The 15,285-nt window shown below is 42.1% G+C and overlaps 2 protein-coding genes across 2 annotated transcripts in view; one reads left to right on the forward strand and one right to left on the reverse strand.

Annotated features, from left to right (window-relative positions):
- Nucleotides 1-496: 496 nt before the first annotated feature.
- On the reverse strand, nucleotides 497-10,421 carry C1H3orf84 (chromosome 1 C3orf84 homolog). The gene is made up of 4 exons (XM_043979290.1): nucleotides 10,392-10,421; nucleotides 7,893-8,006; nucleotides 1,664-1,720; nucleotides 497-1,047 (listed from the first exon to the last, which is right to left on the reverse strand). The coding sequence occupies exons 1-4, from the start codon at nucleotides 10,419-10,421 to the stop codon at nucleotides 502-504; spliced, it is 747 nt and encodes a 248-aa protein (XP_043835225.1). The 3' UTR covers nucleotides 497-501.
- Nucleotides 8,063-15,285, forward strand: part of IHO1 (interactor of HORMAD1 1) — a 74,677-nt gene continuing 67,454 nt past the window's right edge. Inside the window, exon 1 of the mRNA XM_043979288.1 lies at nucleotides 8,063-8,240. The gene's annotated coding sequence lies outside the window, so the exon portion shown is untranslated. The remainder of the gene's footprint in view (nucleotides 8,241-15,285) is intronic.

A 15,285-nucleotide genomic window follows, 5' to 3' on the forward strand; every position in this document is an offset into this window, starting at 1 on the left:
GCTTGGTTATGGAGCTGCTCTTGCTGGGCCTGCTGGGCTCTGGCTACTGGTACTTCAGGCATACTTCTCCAAGAACTGGAGGATATTAGATTTGGAAGGAACCTCGGGATGTTTCAGCCAACCTATACCTACTCAGGACTCCCTTCTGCAATGTGTCCCCCTCAGCCTCTACTTGAAGACCTCTAGTGATGGGAAACCCATTACACCTCCTGAGGCAGTGTAGTCTACTTTTGGATAGCACTAATTGTTCCAAGTTTTCCCCCGACGTCAAGATGAAATCTGCCTCTGGAACTACCACCCATTGATCCTAGTTCTGTCCTCTGGGGACAGATAGAACAAGTCAGTCTAATCCTATTTCCACATGGCAGGTTTCGAAATATGTGAAGATAGCAATAAGTCTTTTCTTCTTCAGGCTAAAAATCTCTAGTTCCTTTGAAGGATCCTGCTGGAAAAGGAGGAAAAACAGGCTGGTGTGCAAGTTGCGATGGTAAAGGATGAGGACTAATGTGCTTTCTTTAATGGGTCGAGCCAACGTAAACAGTCAGAGACAGTGAAGTGCAGGAAGGGATCAACTTTCTTACGATTCACTGTAAAAGGGAGGCCTGGCAGAGAGTCAGAGAGCGCACTTGAGGCAGGGGAAATCCAGAGTTTTTCCTTGCTCTCAGAAGCCTGAGAAATGCCCGGTTTTTCTTTGCTCTCAGAAGCCTGAGAAATGCCCAGTTTTTCCTTGCTCTCAGAAACCTGGGAAATGCCCAGTTTTTCTTTGCTCTCAAAAATCTCCTTTTTAAACTTCTCTTCTGGCAAATGGTTTATAAGTTGATGACAGAAAGTGTGCTGGTAGGTGGTACTAGGTATTCTGTTCAAGTTCAAGCTCTGCGGGGGTCCAGACTGAATAAAGCGGACTAGTGGCTGAATACCACCTGACTCCTTCTGGTAGTCTTTCTGGTAACTGGAAACAAGGGGGCTCTGGGCTTCATCATCAGAAGGCCAGTTGAAAACATTGCATTTCTTCTTGAGTTTCTCCCAAGCTTTCCGTTTCCCTATTCCCTATTTTAACAGGAGACAGGGTCACAAACTCATTGATCTCATGCCCAGGCCTACCCTTCCCGGGGGCCTTGCCCTTGCTGTTTGTGATGATTTTGTCAGCTCAGCTTAGCCTGCTCAACTGATGCAAAGCTTGGTCTAGGCCCCGCCCCAAGGGACACAAGCACAACCCATCTGTAGCAAAACCATATATTTGTCATTATTCCCATCTACGGCTTCTTTTCTCATCCCTTAATACCTTTCCGTTTTCTTCTCCTCTTTGCTCTTAGATTTATTCTAAGGCATTAATGATTGATAACACTTAAAGTGTAACTCTTCCAAAAGTACTTGCATTTTTAATAAGTCAACCTATTAAGGCATTATCTATGGTGTCAGGCAGAAAGATATTTTGGCAGGACACCAGAGCCTTTCCATTGCCTCTAAAATCCCACTACAAAGACAGTCTCCTAATTGACTGAAAGGCTGATTTAGAACAAAGGGACAGAGAGAGGAAGGTCCCACCTAATGGTCCCTTCATGACCCTGCTGTGGACAATGTGATATGAGGAGCTGTATAGAACTGTATGTGTGTGTGTGGGGGCACTAAGAAGCCACCCTTCCCACCCTCCTCCAACACTCACTGGATCAAAGACACCACGATTGTCATGTTTGGAGAATAAGTGTAGTCCTGGTGGTTCCTTGAAAAAAAAATTTTAAATGGCATGAGATGGATGAGTAATTCTTTCCCCCATATTTTATACTACCATAATATGAGAACACCTAACCAAAAGTTTTCAGGGAAATGGAATTTTTTTCTCTGCAATCAACTTTTAAGAGAAAGAGGCAAATGACAAGAAAACTAAGGGGAGAAAGGGCCTCTGTGAACTCCAGAATCATGTGGATTCCTCCTGTTGGGTTACGTTCCAGAAATGCTACCCTCTGATACTGGGACTAACCAGAATTCACAGGTCAGGAACAAAGATCAGCATCTTCAGAAATACTTACAGAAGGAACTCGTCATACCCTTAGACTGGAGGCATTTCTAATGAGATGTAAAGGTTGCCCTTCTTTATGATATCTAGAAGCCATCTTCTTCCTCCAGTGTGACCCGTGACTCTGTAGACTTGGACCCTGTCAACTGCCATGAAAGCTCAAAGAAAGGAGAAATGGCATGGCAGAGGACCACTAGAACCCTGGTCTCCTAACTCCCAACCCAGGGCCTTGTTCACTACTTCATACTGCTTGTTTGACATAACACTCACGATCTCTCCCATGTATTAAGCGAAAATATCACTTGAACAGAGAAGGGCAGCTCATCAGGCTTGTTAGAAACATTCCATAATACAACTGGTTAGGAATTTGGAACATCCAACTTTCTTTGTTCTAAATCTATATTCAACAAATAAACATATTTGATCTTGAGTGTATTTGCCTACCAGGAATGGACTGTTCAGTTCAGTGAAAATACAGGTAGTTCTTGGGGTACTTACTGATGTACCTACCAATCCCTGCTGTCCTTCCACACAAATATCTCACACTGTTCAAGGAATCTGCCGGTTTTCAAATTTTGCACATCATATTCATTAGTTAGGAAATCTAGAGCAGAGTTCTGTGGGTCTGGGTAAGCTGATCAAGCCCTGCATCATCCATATACTATTCCCTTAAGTCCAGTGGGTATGGACCAAGGTTCTAGGCCCCCTTTTCACTATATCCTCACTTGGGACCTCATCATTTCACCTGGATTCAATCATCTCTCCCTGGTCTAAAAATCCTGCCCTAGTTTCTTTCCTGAGCTTCAGTCCTGCATCACCAAAACTGCCAATTGGATATTTTAAACTGAATGTCCCACAGATGTCTCAAACCGACCATATGTAAAATACAACTAATTTTTTCTTCTGCCTGTTTACTCATTTAGATTTGCAACTTTGGTGTTGCCCACTTTCCCTCACCTTATATATGCAACCAGTTGCCAAGTTTTGTAGATTATGTCTCCACAACATCTCTTGCATAATGTCTTCTTCTTTCCACTCATTGGGCACCATTCTAGTTCAGGCCCTCATCACCACGCCTGGACTATTGTTAAGAACCTAATTAGTCTCCTTGCCTTCAGTCTTCCCCTCTCTAATCTGTCCTGCACACTTCTGTCAAAGTGATAGAATAGTCCTAACACAAGTCTCTGTCATTCTCTGGATCAGTGAACTACAGAGGCTCCTTAGTACCCTCTAGGATCAAATACAAATTTCCCCTGGGTGGCATTGAAAGCCCTTTACAACATGGCTTCCACTTACCATTTTTTTTTTTGTGAGGCAATTGGGGTTAAGTGACTTGCCCAGAATCATACAGCTAGTAAGTATCAAGTGTCTGAGGCTGGATTTGAACTCAGGTCCTCCTGAATCCAGGGCCAGTGCTCTATCCACTGCACCACCCCATCCACTTACCTTTTGAGACTTATTCTGTGTATCACTCTTCCATGTACTTTACAGTCTATCCAAATTAGTCTTCTTGTGGCATCTCTCATGGGACACTCTTGCCTAGGAGACCTTTGCATTGGCTGTCTCTCATTTCTGGCACGCACTCCCAAGTTTCCTTCAATTCAAGAGCCACTATCTACAAGAAGCTTTCTCTTTTCTCCCAAGTTTCTAGTTCCTTCCCTCCCAAACCTATCTTGCATTGATTTTGTATATACTTATTTATATATGTGTGGTTGTCAATAGAATGTAAGCTCTTGAGGGCAGACACTTTCATTTTTGGCTTTGTATTCCCAGCAACTACCTCCTGACTAACAGTAAGTACTTAATAAATGCTTGTTGAGCCACCCTGCGGCCCAGGCAGAGACAGTTTTCCATTCCTACCTTTCTTTATTGCCAACACATATCAAGTATGATTAAAGCCCTCCTCCAAAGCCTCATTGTAACAGGAAGGTGACTTTAGATTCTTGAAGGCTCTGTCAGCTTACCACAAGCTCTGGCAGGTACCATGCTGTGCCAGATGCTCAAATATAGGACTAAAAATGAACTGTGTATTTGTCTTCCCACCTAAGTTTGGAGAGGCTTATCACCAGAAAGTTGCTTCCCAAGTGATTAAGTTTTTGAGGTCTTGTAATCTACAAGGGGTGGAGTGAGTATTGACTGATGAAACCAAAGAGCTTCATGCATAGTCTTACTTTAAAAAAAAATTAATGGGGGCAGCTAGGTGGCACAGTGGATAGAACACCAACTGGCCCTGGATTCAGGAGGACCTGAGTTCAAATCCAGCTTCAGACACTTAACAGTTAATAGCTGTGTGACTCTGGGCAAGTCACTTAACCCCAATTGCCTCACCAAAAAAAAAATAATAATAATTAGTGGTTAGTGCTAAAGGCAGAGTCATCATAATGTCCAACAGTTCCTACATTTACAATTACAGGATTGTACAGCATTAATGATACTCGGGCGATTGCATCATTTTAGTCATCAAAAAAAATGCTTAAATGGCATTCACCAGATTTTACTTGCTAAATCAGGAAAGTGAGTTTAGACATTTTAGAAAGGGTTTCAACAGTAAGAGTTAAAACAAAAAGGGTTAGCTGTTAATCCTCATTTAACCAGAATATTGAATTTGTCATTCAAACCCCATTTCCAACTTCCAGCACTCCTCAGGGGCATACAGTGGAAAGAGTGATAAATGCGTAGCAAAGTAAGACCTCTCTCCTTAGGCAATTTGGAGCATCACCTTGCTTTTTCCAGGCCTCACAGTTCCCAATTTGTAAAATGTGGATGAAAATACCTATAGTACCTACTTGATGGAATTGTTTTGAGGATCCGATTAGATGATGTATGTGAGCTGCTTTGCCAACTTTAATTCACCATACATATATTAGCTATTATTATTCTATTATTATCACTTTTGATTTTTCAGTGGTTTCAAGTCATGTTTCAATTAGTCTAGATTCTTCCCCCCACTCCTGAGGGATGTTTTAAGTTGGGAGTTGTAGCCATGCCCTGCACTTTTGGTCATGGACTTCTTTATGACCTCCCTGACCCTGTACATCTAGGGGAAAGTATCCAGGGAAATGACTCTTGTTCCTCCCAGACTGCTTCAGCTCAGCTATTGACTCTTTTTGGGGGGGCAGGGCAATTAGGGTTAAGTGAGTTGCCCAGGGTCACACAACTAGTAAGTGTCAAGTGTCAAGTGTCTGAGGTTGTATTAGAACTCAGGTCCTCCTGAATCCAGGGCTGATGCTTTATCCACTGTGCCACCTAGCTGCCCCTACCACCATTGACTCTTTGGGAAATGGTCACAAACTAGCTCTCAGTAAAAGCTTTGTTAATAATTCCAGGGGCTGAAACTCATCTTGCTATTGGCTTTCAAAGAGAAATTATTTATCCCAAGTATGGAGGGTGACTGTCTCATACGGCACTGGTGCCTGAGATGGCCGGCCTTGCAAGGCCTGTTGAGAAGACTGGGAACATGAAAGCATCTCCCAGGACTGTCTTCTGAGATTATGACATCTGTTCTAGACTGGAAAGAATGTTTACTAGGGAAGGCAGAATGGTATAGTGGACTTAGAATTAAAATTTGTACTCAGATGTCATTTTTTTTTTGGCCAGGGCAATGAGGGTTAAGTGACTTGCCCAGGGTCACACAGCTAGTAAGTGTCAAGTGTGTCCAAGGTCAGATTTGAACTCAGGTCCCTCCTGAATCCAGGGCCAGTGCACTATCCACTGTGCCACCTAGCTGCCCTCAAATGTCACTTCAAAAAACCCCCAAAACACCACAACTACCTGTGGGACCCAGGACAAACGACTTCACCTATCTGAGCCTCAGTTTTCTCATCTGTGATATGGGAACAATAACATTTGTAGCTTTTATCTTGAAGGGTTATTGTGAGGAGTGCATACCATAGGGTTGTCCCAAAAGACTTTGTGCAATGTTAAGCTTTAATACAGGGACACCTTCTATATGTAAAGTACTTTGCAAACCTTAAAGTGTTATTAGTACTCTTATTGTCTTAGTACATTATGTATCAGAATAAAATGGAGGATTGGGAGAGATCTGCCCAGTGTGACCTTAGATATCTAGGTGAATCCAGAGCAAAGTCTAACTATGATCTGTAGTATATCTGGTGGAATCAGAGAAGGCCAGAGAAATAAAATGAAATGGGTCCTCAATTGGTCTGATTTGTGAAGAATGTGATCTGATACAAGAAAGCTGGAGCTCTTGGGACAGCCAAAGAATTCTTAGCTTCCCTCCTACCACTGCTCAGGGAACCTAAATGAAACCCAAACGCTTTCTGGTAAGTACATGGCACCTGGTGCAAACAGGAACAGGCTGTTTAGTTAGTTAGTGATAGAATACAGTGGCCTAGTGGCTGGAGAATTGGACCATCCATGCCATCTGCCTCCTTCTGGAAGGGGGAGGCTCAATCAGGCCGTTCGAATTGGGGGCCTGATTGAGGACATGGCCCTAGTGAGATTCACTCTCCTTCCTCATGGCCAGCCCATCTTTCACTGTTACTTCAGCGATCTGCCCAGGACATCTCTACTTAAGGAAATCAGTAGCATTTTGTTGAATATTTGATTATGTAGCTAGTAATGACTGTTGACTGATGTAGATGGAGAAACCAGCCCTTCTCACTGTATAGGAAGGAGAGAAAACAATTCATGTAAATGAACTCACAGGGGTCCATTTGAACTGAACAGTGCCATGACCTGGCTTCCTTTTGGGGGAGCAGAATTCAAGGCTAATTTCCTAGTCTCCTTGGGATTGACAACCTTTGTACCACTGGACTTAGAGCTGGTAAGGGGCTTACTCTATCCTCCTCATTTTATGAGAAAACTGAGGCCTAGTTAGGAGAAGTGACTTCACCGGTGGTAGTAGAGGTGGGATTCAAGTCCAAGGGCTCATTACACCAGATCCTGTACCCCGTCCCACTCCCTAGACTCCTGGTAACTTGGGCTTCCATTCTTTCTTTCTTTCTTTTTTTTTTTTTTTTCAGGGCAATGAGGGTTAAGTGACTTGCCCAGGGTCACACAGATAGTAAGTGTCAAGTATCTGGGACCAGGTTTGAACTCAGGTCCTCCTGAATCCAGGGCCAGTGCTTTATCTACTGCGCCACCTAGCTGCCCGAGGTTTCTATTCTTATATGCAGTTCAATTTCTCTCCCAGACCAAGACCACTGCTCACAGGATCTAGAACTGGAAGAGACCTTTAAGATAATATGGCCAACAACATTCTCATGTTACAGATGACACTTGCTCAAGGTCATTCAGGGAGAAGCAGCAGAGCCAAGATTGGAATCTGGGTCTCCTACCTTCAAATCCAACGTTGTTCTTTTTAAAACAAAACAAAAACTTTTGTTATTCGGTACTTGATACGAAAATTAAAATGAACACTTTCACATACAAATAACAGAAAGAGTATTGTATGTGCAATCTTCCTGGCAACTGGCTTTTTTTTAGAAAGCCAACGTTTGTCAACAAGCTGTCCTGTTTGTCCCTCCCTCCAAACTTCCTGCTGTTCTCTGTTTTGTGTGTGTGTTTTAATGCTTTGATAACCCTCTTTTCCCCCTTCTTTTTCATTATTCTTCCAACTCCAGGACCATCCCTTCCCATTTTCACTGACATTTTCAAGGTTTTTTGTTTTGTTTGTTTTTAATCTCTGTCTTAGAAGATAAAGACTGCCTCAAGATCTGGGGTAGTTCATTTTGGGGGAGGGCCAAGAAGTTTACCTTTGAGCAAGTGACTGTCCTCTCTGAATTTCTGGTCCGGCTGTGAGAATGCAGCGTCAAGAAAAAAAGAGTACTGAGAGGCAAAAGGAACGATCCTGTTTTGGTTCCTAGTTTCTTCCTGTCCAGGGCCTACAGTCAGGGATGCCCTCCCCACTTCTTACCTTAATTCTTTGTAGGAACACTGCTGGAGGCTGGGGCTTGGCTGCCAGGCGGTAATCCTGAGCTAGTTCACACTTGAATTGGCCTCGGTAGTGGCCATAGAAACCACTGTTGTACTGTAATAAGTAGTAGGAAAAGGTAATGAATATGACTGGTTCCCTGGGCACCTAGAGCTAAGGGTACCAGTTGAAGGCTGCTTCCCAGGGCCTTGTCATTGGGGAAATCTCAACCCATGGAGGCTCCTGGCTAGGTGGTGCTTTTGAACAAATGGAGCTCACAGCAGCACAGCAGAGAGGAAGCAAATCTCTGAAGCAAAGGAGCTCAGCTCTCTGGAGTTCAAACCTCTTGAGGTATGTTTCTGACCTCAGTTCTTAGGGGGAAACATTCAGACATACGATTTTAGGGTAATTAGAACTTAAAACATGTACAGCTTTACAAAACAAAGGAAGCCAAGGGGAGGGAGGAGAACCACTTCTGTAACCAAAAGACAGGCACCCCATTCCCCACTAGGAAGATTATAGAGCCTGGGGAACAGGACCAGTAGAGGGGCTGCAGAAGACTGTTTGACCTTCCATTGGGGTTAGAACTATTGTTGAAGCAACCATCTTTGTCCTGAGGGAATCCAAGAGATTGGAGACTAAATAATAGGTGTGTGTATGTTCACAAAATCCTAGGTAGATTGTTTCTCCTCTCTCTGGCAGAGCAATGAGGGTTAAGTGATTTGCCCAGGGTCACACAGCTAGTAAGGTCAGATTTGAACTCAGGTCCTCCTGAATCCAGGGCCAGTGCTTTATCCCCTGTGCCACCTAGCTGCCTTGTAGATTGTTTCTAATGTAGCTCTTTGCCTGCCAGAAGAAAGCCAGTCCTGCACTCCCAGACCTAAGGAACAGAAGCAAAAAACAGAACGAAAGGGAAGGTTTTCCAGGATTGTCAGTAGACATCCACAGATGATTTGGGGGACAAAACTTTAAAATCTATCATTGTGGGCTTTTCTTTAAAGATTTATGCTGCTTCAAGTTTATATTTTGTTATACCTGCCCCCATCAACAGAAGACCCAGTAGCCCATGGCTTAATCTATCCAATCCATTAGTATTCATTAAATAAGTCTCTTCTTTTCTTGGTTGTTCTTCACATAGTGGCTCTATTGAAACACATGATTTATCTCTGGGAACTTGGGGTGTGCCAAAAGGATACAAGCTAACACAATCCTCCCTCATTCAATAGGTTAGGGAGCTGGGCTGGTATCTATGTAAGAGAATTGGAGTTGAGCTGACTAGACCAGAAGTGAGGAAGGAATTCTTTTTTGTTGTTGTTGTTGTTTTCAGGGCAAATGAGGGTTAAGTGACTTGCCCAGGGTCACACAGCTAGTTAAGTGTCAAGTGTCTGAGGCTGGATTTGAACTCAGGTACTCCTGAATCCAGGGCCAGTGCTTGATCCTCTATGCCACCTAGCTGCCCTAAGGAAGGAATTCTTATCCAAAGGACCTACAAAGGCTGAGTTGGGCAGGAGATAGGTAGAAGTGACTTGAAAAAAATTCTAGTTATATTTAATTTTTCATTGCCTTCATTTCTGAATACATCTCTTTGCTCCCCTCTATTTAGTGGACTTTCTTTTGTAAGGAAGAATAAAAAGAAAGAAAGAACTGTTTAGCACAATCACTCATCCTCTGAATCATGTCTGGCAGGATATGTAATACTCAACAACTAGAGTCCCCCTCCTCAGCAAACAAGGGAGACAGGTCCTTTTAGAAACAAACTTGAGTTGCGAGTGGGCAGGGAAAAAACTGGCAGACTATCAGATGTTCATTTTAAATCTAGTTACAAGCTCAAACCCCAGATAAAAGCACATAACCCATACAACTTTGGGCAAACTATTTCCCTTCCCTGGGTTCCAGTTTCCTCATTTTTAGATAAAAGTGACTTGGACTGGATGACCTCAAAAGTGCCCTCCAAACTCTAAATCCAATATTGAGATCTGTAATTATCAGGGCGACAGGGTTTTTGACTCAGGATGCAGACATTTAGAGGGTGCTGAAAACACCTGTGCTTTTGAAGTTGGAAACTGAACTTAGCAACTAGTTAGGAGAAATAATTAGTTCAAATACGAAGGGATCAGTTGGTTCTTCCTCCCCATGGATTATTCTCATGCCTGGATGACTTCCCTAACAACAACCACAGCATGTCCTAAGGTCTCTCCCCCATCAAGACTCTGTGCTGAGGTCCAAGTTCTTTCTGACAAAAGTTCTTTTACCTAAATTTGTTTTGAAAAGCTGATTTAAGGCCTCCTATAATTCTGCTCTCCCTAGAGTACGTTTTCGGGGTTTGCTTGGGGCATTAGAATGTCTAGTTAAAGCTTTGTGGCCAAGACCTCTAATCTTTAGGTTCTATTTATATTTAATTCTCTTGGCTCTCTCAAGTTCCAGGTAATCAATTAGTAGAACAGCCACAGAATTAGGGACTACAGCAATTATGTAGCTAATTGGTTATAGATAGGCTCTTACCCAAGATCCAACTAAAGCACTTTGCGTCATCTCCCAAGGAAGTAAGGTGAACAGCTGGGGTAGCTGCTATTGCCTCTGCTTGAGACTATTAAGCCTGGAAAGACAAATGCTCTGTGGTCAGCTCCTGTTGCTTAGATACCGAATGAGTTGTGACTGCACAATACTGATTGTCGGAAATGAAAGATGGTTTTCTTTGCCCTGTTTTCCTTTGCATTCTCATTTCTCTTCTTAGGCAAGGTAACTTCCTTGAAGAAAGCTGTCCTGGGAAAGGAATATGATAGATAAATCCAAGTAGTACAGAGGAAATGAAATTAAGAATAATATCTAACTTCGAGTAATGTCTAAATTCCATTCACTTAAATATTAAAGAATGTCAGGAAAAATTAGCATTTTTTAGCCAAACTCTTACATAGGCAGGGATGCTAATTTTAGAAACTGTTCCAAGGGAGCCAGAAGAAATGTTGAAAGGCATGGGTAGTTCTTACAAGATGAAAACTACAATGTAACAGTGAGTTTCTGTTATTAACCAGTCTCTCTCCCAAGAAGTCTGGGATCCCCAAGATTCTTTGATGAGTCAAGTTAACAAGCACTTACTATGTGCTAAGGCTATGTTGTTGTTGTTGTTCAGTCCTTACAGTCATGATCAACCCCCATTTGGGGTTTTCTTGGCAAAGATACCAGAGTAGTTTGCCATTTCCTTCTCTACCTCATTTTGCAGATGCGGAAACCGAGGCAAAAAGGGTTAAGTGATTTACACAACTAGTAAGAGTCTGAGGCTGGATTTGAGCTCAGGTCTTTCTCACTATAGGGCCAGGCTTTAGCCACCATACCACCTAGCTGCTCCAGAATATTACTTTTCTGGGGGTTTGTTATGCTCTCAACCCTTCATGTGAACTTCATTAGCTTCATACCTGAACAGAGTTTAGACCTGGCAATGCTAGATTGTGTGCTCAATGGGAGATGCTAAGAAAGTGGACTTCTATTCATGACTGAAGAAGAAAAAAATATTTTGAGAGCCCAGGTACATTTTTTCCTTTCCCTCTTAGTAAATCCTCCTTGTTTTGATACTAATAGATCATTCAGGGGGCATGCAGGGATGAGGAAGGGAGGAAGTATAGAATAATAATACCTGATATAATTAAATTTCTATCATCCTAACTATGCCATCCTTGATGCTTCACTCTTACCCCTCCCCCATGTCATCTGTTGCTGAGGCCTTCACATCTCCTCTCATATATGTCTCCTTCCTTTCTCTGATGCTGCCACTATCTTGGTACAGGCCTTTGTCACCTCACTGTTGACAAAGTCACTCAGTCTACTGCAATACCCTGCTGGTTGGTCTCCCTATCTCAAGTCTTTCCCCATTTTAGTCCATCAAAATATTATCAAGGGGCAGCTAGGTGGCACAGTGGATAGAACACCGGCCCTGGAGTCAGGAGGACCTGAGTTCAAGTCCGGCCTCAGACACTTAACACTTACTAGCTGTGTGACCCTGGGCAAGTCACTTAACCCCAATTGCCTCACCAAAAAAACCCCAACACCCCCCCCCAAATTATCAAAATGATCTTTGTAAAGCACTCATCTGACTATGTCAAGCCACATTCAATAAACTCCAGTGGCTCTTCATTACCTCCAGAATGAAATATAAAATCATCTGACTTTTAAAGCCATTCATACTGCACCCTCCCTACCTTTCCAGTCTTCTTACACTTAAATTCCTTCTGTGTATTCTATTATAATCCAGCAATGTGGCCCCTTTGCTGTTCCTCCATCTCCAGACTCCATGAATTTTCACTGGCTGTCCCCCATGCCTGGATTTTTCTACTTCCTTATCTCTGTCTTCTGGTTTTCCTGGCTTCCTTTCAGTCTCAGCTAACATCCCACCTTCTTCAAGAAGCTTCTTCTAGCTGCCCTTAATGCTAGTACCTTATTTTTGTGACTATCTCCTATTTATCCTGTAGATAGCTTGTTAGTACTTAGTTGTTTACATGTTGTCTCTCCCATCAGATTGCAGGGCTTGGGACCACTTTTGCCTTTCTTTAGGTGGCTCAGTGGATAGAGAATATAATAGAACCCTAGAAAGGTAATATTCTGGGGCAGCTAGGTGGTGCAGTGGATAGAACACTGGAATCAAGATAGATCTGAGTTCAAATCTAGTCTCAGACATTTACTAACTATGTGACCCTGGGCAAGTCACCAAACCCCAATTGCCTCCTCTACCCTCAAAAAAGGTAATATCCAGTGTAGATGAAAGAAGTTCCATTCCAAGTTCTATGGCTACTTGTCAACTAATATTAGATTCGCTTATGTGGAAATCACTGTTATCTTGTTTTATTCATCTTTCAAATGTAAGAAAACAGCAACTCATATTTCTTTTTTTAAAGTAATAAACGTTTTTATTTATAGTTTGGGGTTCCAATTTTTATTCTTCCTTCCCTCCCTCCCCTCCTCCCCCCAGGCGGTAAGCAGATATAGGTTATACATGTACAATTATGTAAAATACGATGACATTAGTCATTTTGTATATGAAAACTTGAATAAAAGAAAAAAATGAAAGAAAGTGAAAAATAGCATGCTTCAGTCTGTGTTCCATCCATATCAGTTCTTTCTTTGGAGGTAGATAATATGTTTCATTGATAGTCCTTTGGGATTGTCTTGGATCATTGTATTGTTGAGAATAGTAACTTATATTTCTTTTAAAAAGTATTTTAAGTGCTTTAGGTTTATTGAAGAAAAAATAATAACCTAAATTCAAAGTGCTAGCAGATAAACAATCTAGACCAGGAGTTCTTAAGTGTTAAGTGTCCAGGGTCCATGGGTAGATTTCAAGGGCAGGGGGGGCTGTCCATGAACTTGGATAGAAAAAATTTACATTTTTAAACTAAAATTGGACATTTCCTTCTATTACGAATGTAGGTAATAGACTTTTATTCTGAGAAGTGGTCCATTAGGCCCTGGTATAGAGGGTGTTAAGGGAGGGGTCTGGTTAACAAGGGTTAGGTAGCCAGCCTCTCTGTGTATAAAGGATTAATGTTGCTGCTGCAGGGAAAACAAGAAATTTTTCTATATTTGTAAGTATCTACCCCCTACACAGAGGGCAGGGGGAGGTAGATGGATATAAATACCCAGAAGCCCTTCTGGGTCCCTTCTTCCTAGTGTCCTGACCCAGTATCCATTCAGTTTGACCTAGGAGTTATAGTATTCTCATGAGATAATTCATAAATTTGTCACAAATTGTTTTGACTGCCCTCTGGGAAAAAATCTCTGAACACAGCTCATGCTCCATTTCCCATTAAGGTACTTAGCTCCTTCTCAACTTCCCCAAAAGGAAAATACACTTGCATTCTAGTTTAAAATACATTTTCTGCATGAAATCAGAATCGAAAAGATACAGTATAAATAAACTTTCCAAGCAGCTGGCAGCCTGCTGCTTCCAGCAGGTCTGAACTCCCAATTCAGTTCACAACTTCACTTTTGCCAAGGGAACAAATGCTCCGTGGAGCTGTTGGCAGAAGAGAGCCATGATTTACTCCCCTCACAAAATCAGTCATAAAATGGTGAAATATGCCCTCATGCCATGAGCGGCAGTCATACTTGACTCCTGTAGAGGCAGATGTTGCTCCCTGATGCATGCTGGGCAGACTCTAGAGGCTGAAGCTCTCTACGGATGCCTCAGTCATTTCCTCTGTATTTCCTACAAGGACGAGGCCCTCAGGAAATCATATTTTGAGTTCAGCCATGATGCTTCTCATCAGCTAAGTCATTCTTGGTGTTAAATGTTCTGCTGTATTAGACAATGACTTTATAGAACTACTCTTTATCTTAATATCTTAAGGTTGTACAAATGCCAAAGATACTTCCTTACTTTGGTACCTTCTGGGTTGGAAAAATACAATGGGATGCTAAGGAAAAGACAAACCTGGCCAGCAAGTGTTACAGCATCATGTAAAATACTCCTTATAATTTCATTTCCCCCTGCTTCCCAACTTCAGTTCATTCAATATTTATTAAATGCCTGTATGTTCCTCATCTGTAAAATGAGCTAGAGAAAGAAATAGCAAACTAACTATTCCAGTATCTTTGCCAAGAAAAATCCCAAATGGGGTCAAATCACAAAGAGTGGGACTCGACTGAAATGATTGAATAACAATTCGTAAGTCATGTGCTAGGAGCTAGTTGTAAAAAGACAAAAAATGAAGCAGTTCCTGCCCTCAAAGAGTTTATATTCCACATCAACCATAGTAGGAATGGTCTCTATGTATCTTTCATGGACCATACTCATTCTTTTAATTTTTTTTAATGAACTCCAAAGTTCAATGATGCTTTGTTGTCTACATGAAATCTTTTTTTTTTTTTAAGTGAGGCAATTGTGGTTAAGTGACTTGCCCAGGGTCACACAGCTAGTAAGTGTTAAGTGTCTGAGGCCAGATTTGAACTCAGGTACTCCTGATTCCAGGGCTGGTGCTCTATCCACTGCGCCATCTAGCTGCCCTGGCCATACTCATTCTTAACTTTGTTTATGTTGGTTCTTGTCTGGATTTGCACAAAACAGGTGATTTAATACATTCCTAAGCATGTTCTAAATTTTATCTCTTCTCCAAGCACCAAATATAGAGATCTGCACAGAGTTGACACTTTAAACATTTGTTGAATGAATGGACTGTTCCTCCTGCCCTTTCGACCTATCTGAATCTTACCCATAATTCCTACTCTACAATTTGCCAGAGAGACATTTCACAACTTCTGTTAGCAGATTAATTGCCCTTATGCAGTTCCCTGGAAATGCTGGGTTTTCTTAGCTTTTACAAGGACTTTTGTCCTGGTAAAATGTCAGAGAGGAAAGGGTATAAGGTCACAAGCATGAGAAGTGAAACAGGGAGGTCTTAACTATTAG

The sequence above is a fragment of the Dromiciops gliroides genome, chromosome 1 (genome assembly GCF_019393635.1).
Source record: "Dromiciops gliroides isolate mDroGli1 chromosome 1, mDroGli1.pri, whole genome shotgun sequence".
Taxonomy (NCBI): Eukaryota; Metazoa; Chordata; class Mammalia; order Microbiotheria; family Microbiotheriidae; genus Dromiciops; species Dromiciops gliroides.

Excerpts from the sequence above, each read along its gene's own strand:
- C1H3orf84 (XM_043979290.1), bottom strand. The coding sequence starts at position 10,421 with ATGACGCAAAGTGCTTTAGTTGGATCTTGG. Across the intron at positions 1,721-7,892 it reads TGTTCCTACAAAGAATTAAG|GAACCACCAGGACTACACTT; the intron begins GTAAGAAGTGGG and ends TTTTTTTTCAAG. Across the intron at positions 1,048-1,663 it reads ATCGTGGTGTCTTTGATCCA|GGAATAGGGAAACGGAAAGC; the intron begins GTGAGTGTTGGA and ends CTGTTAAAATAG.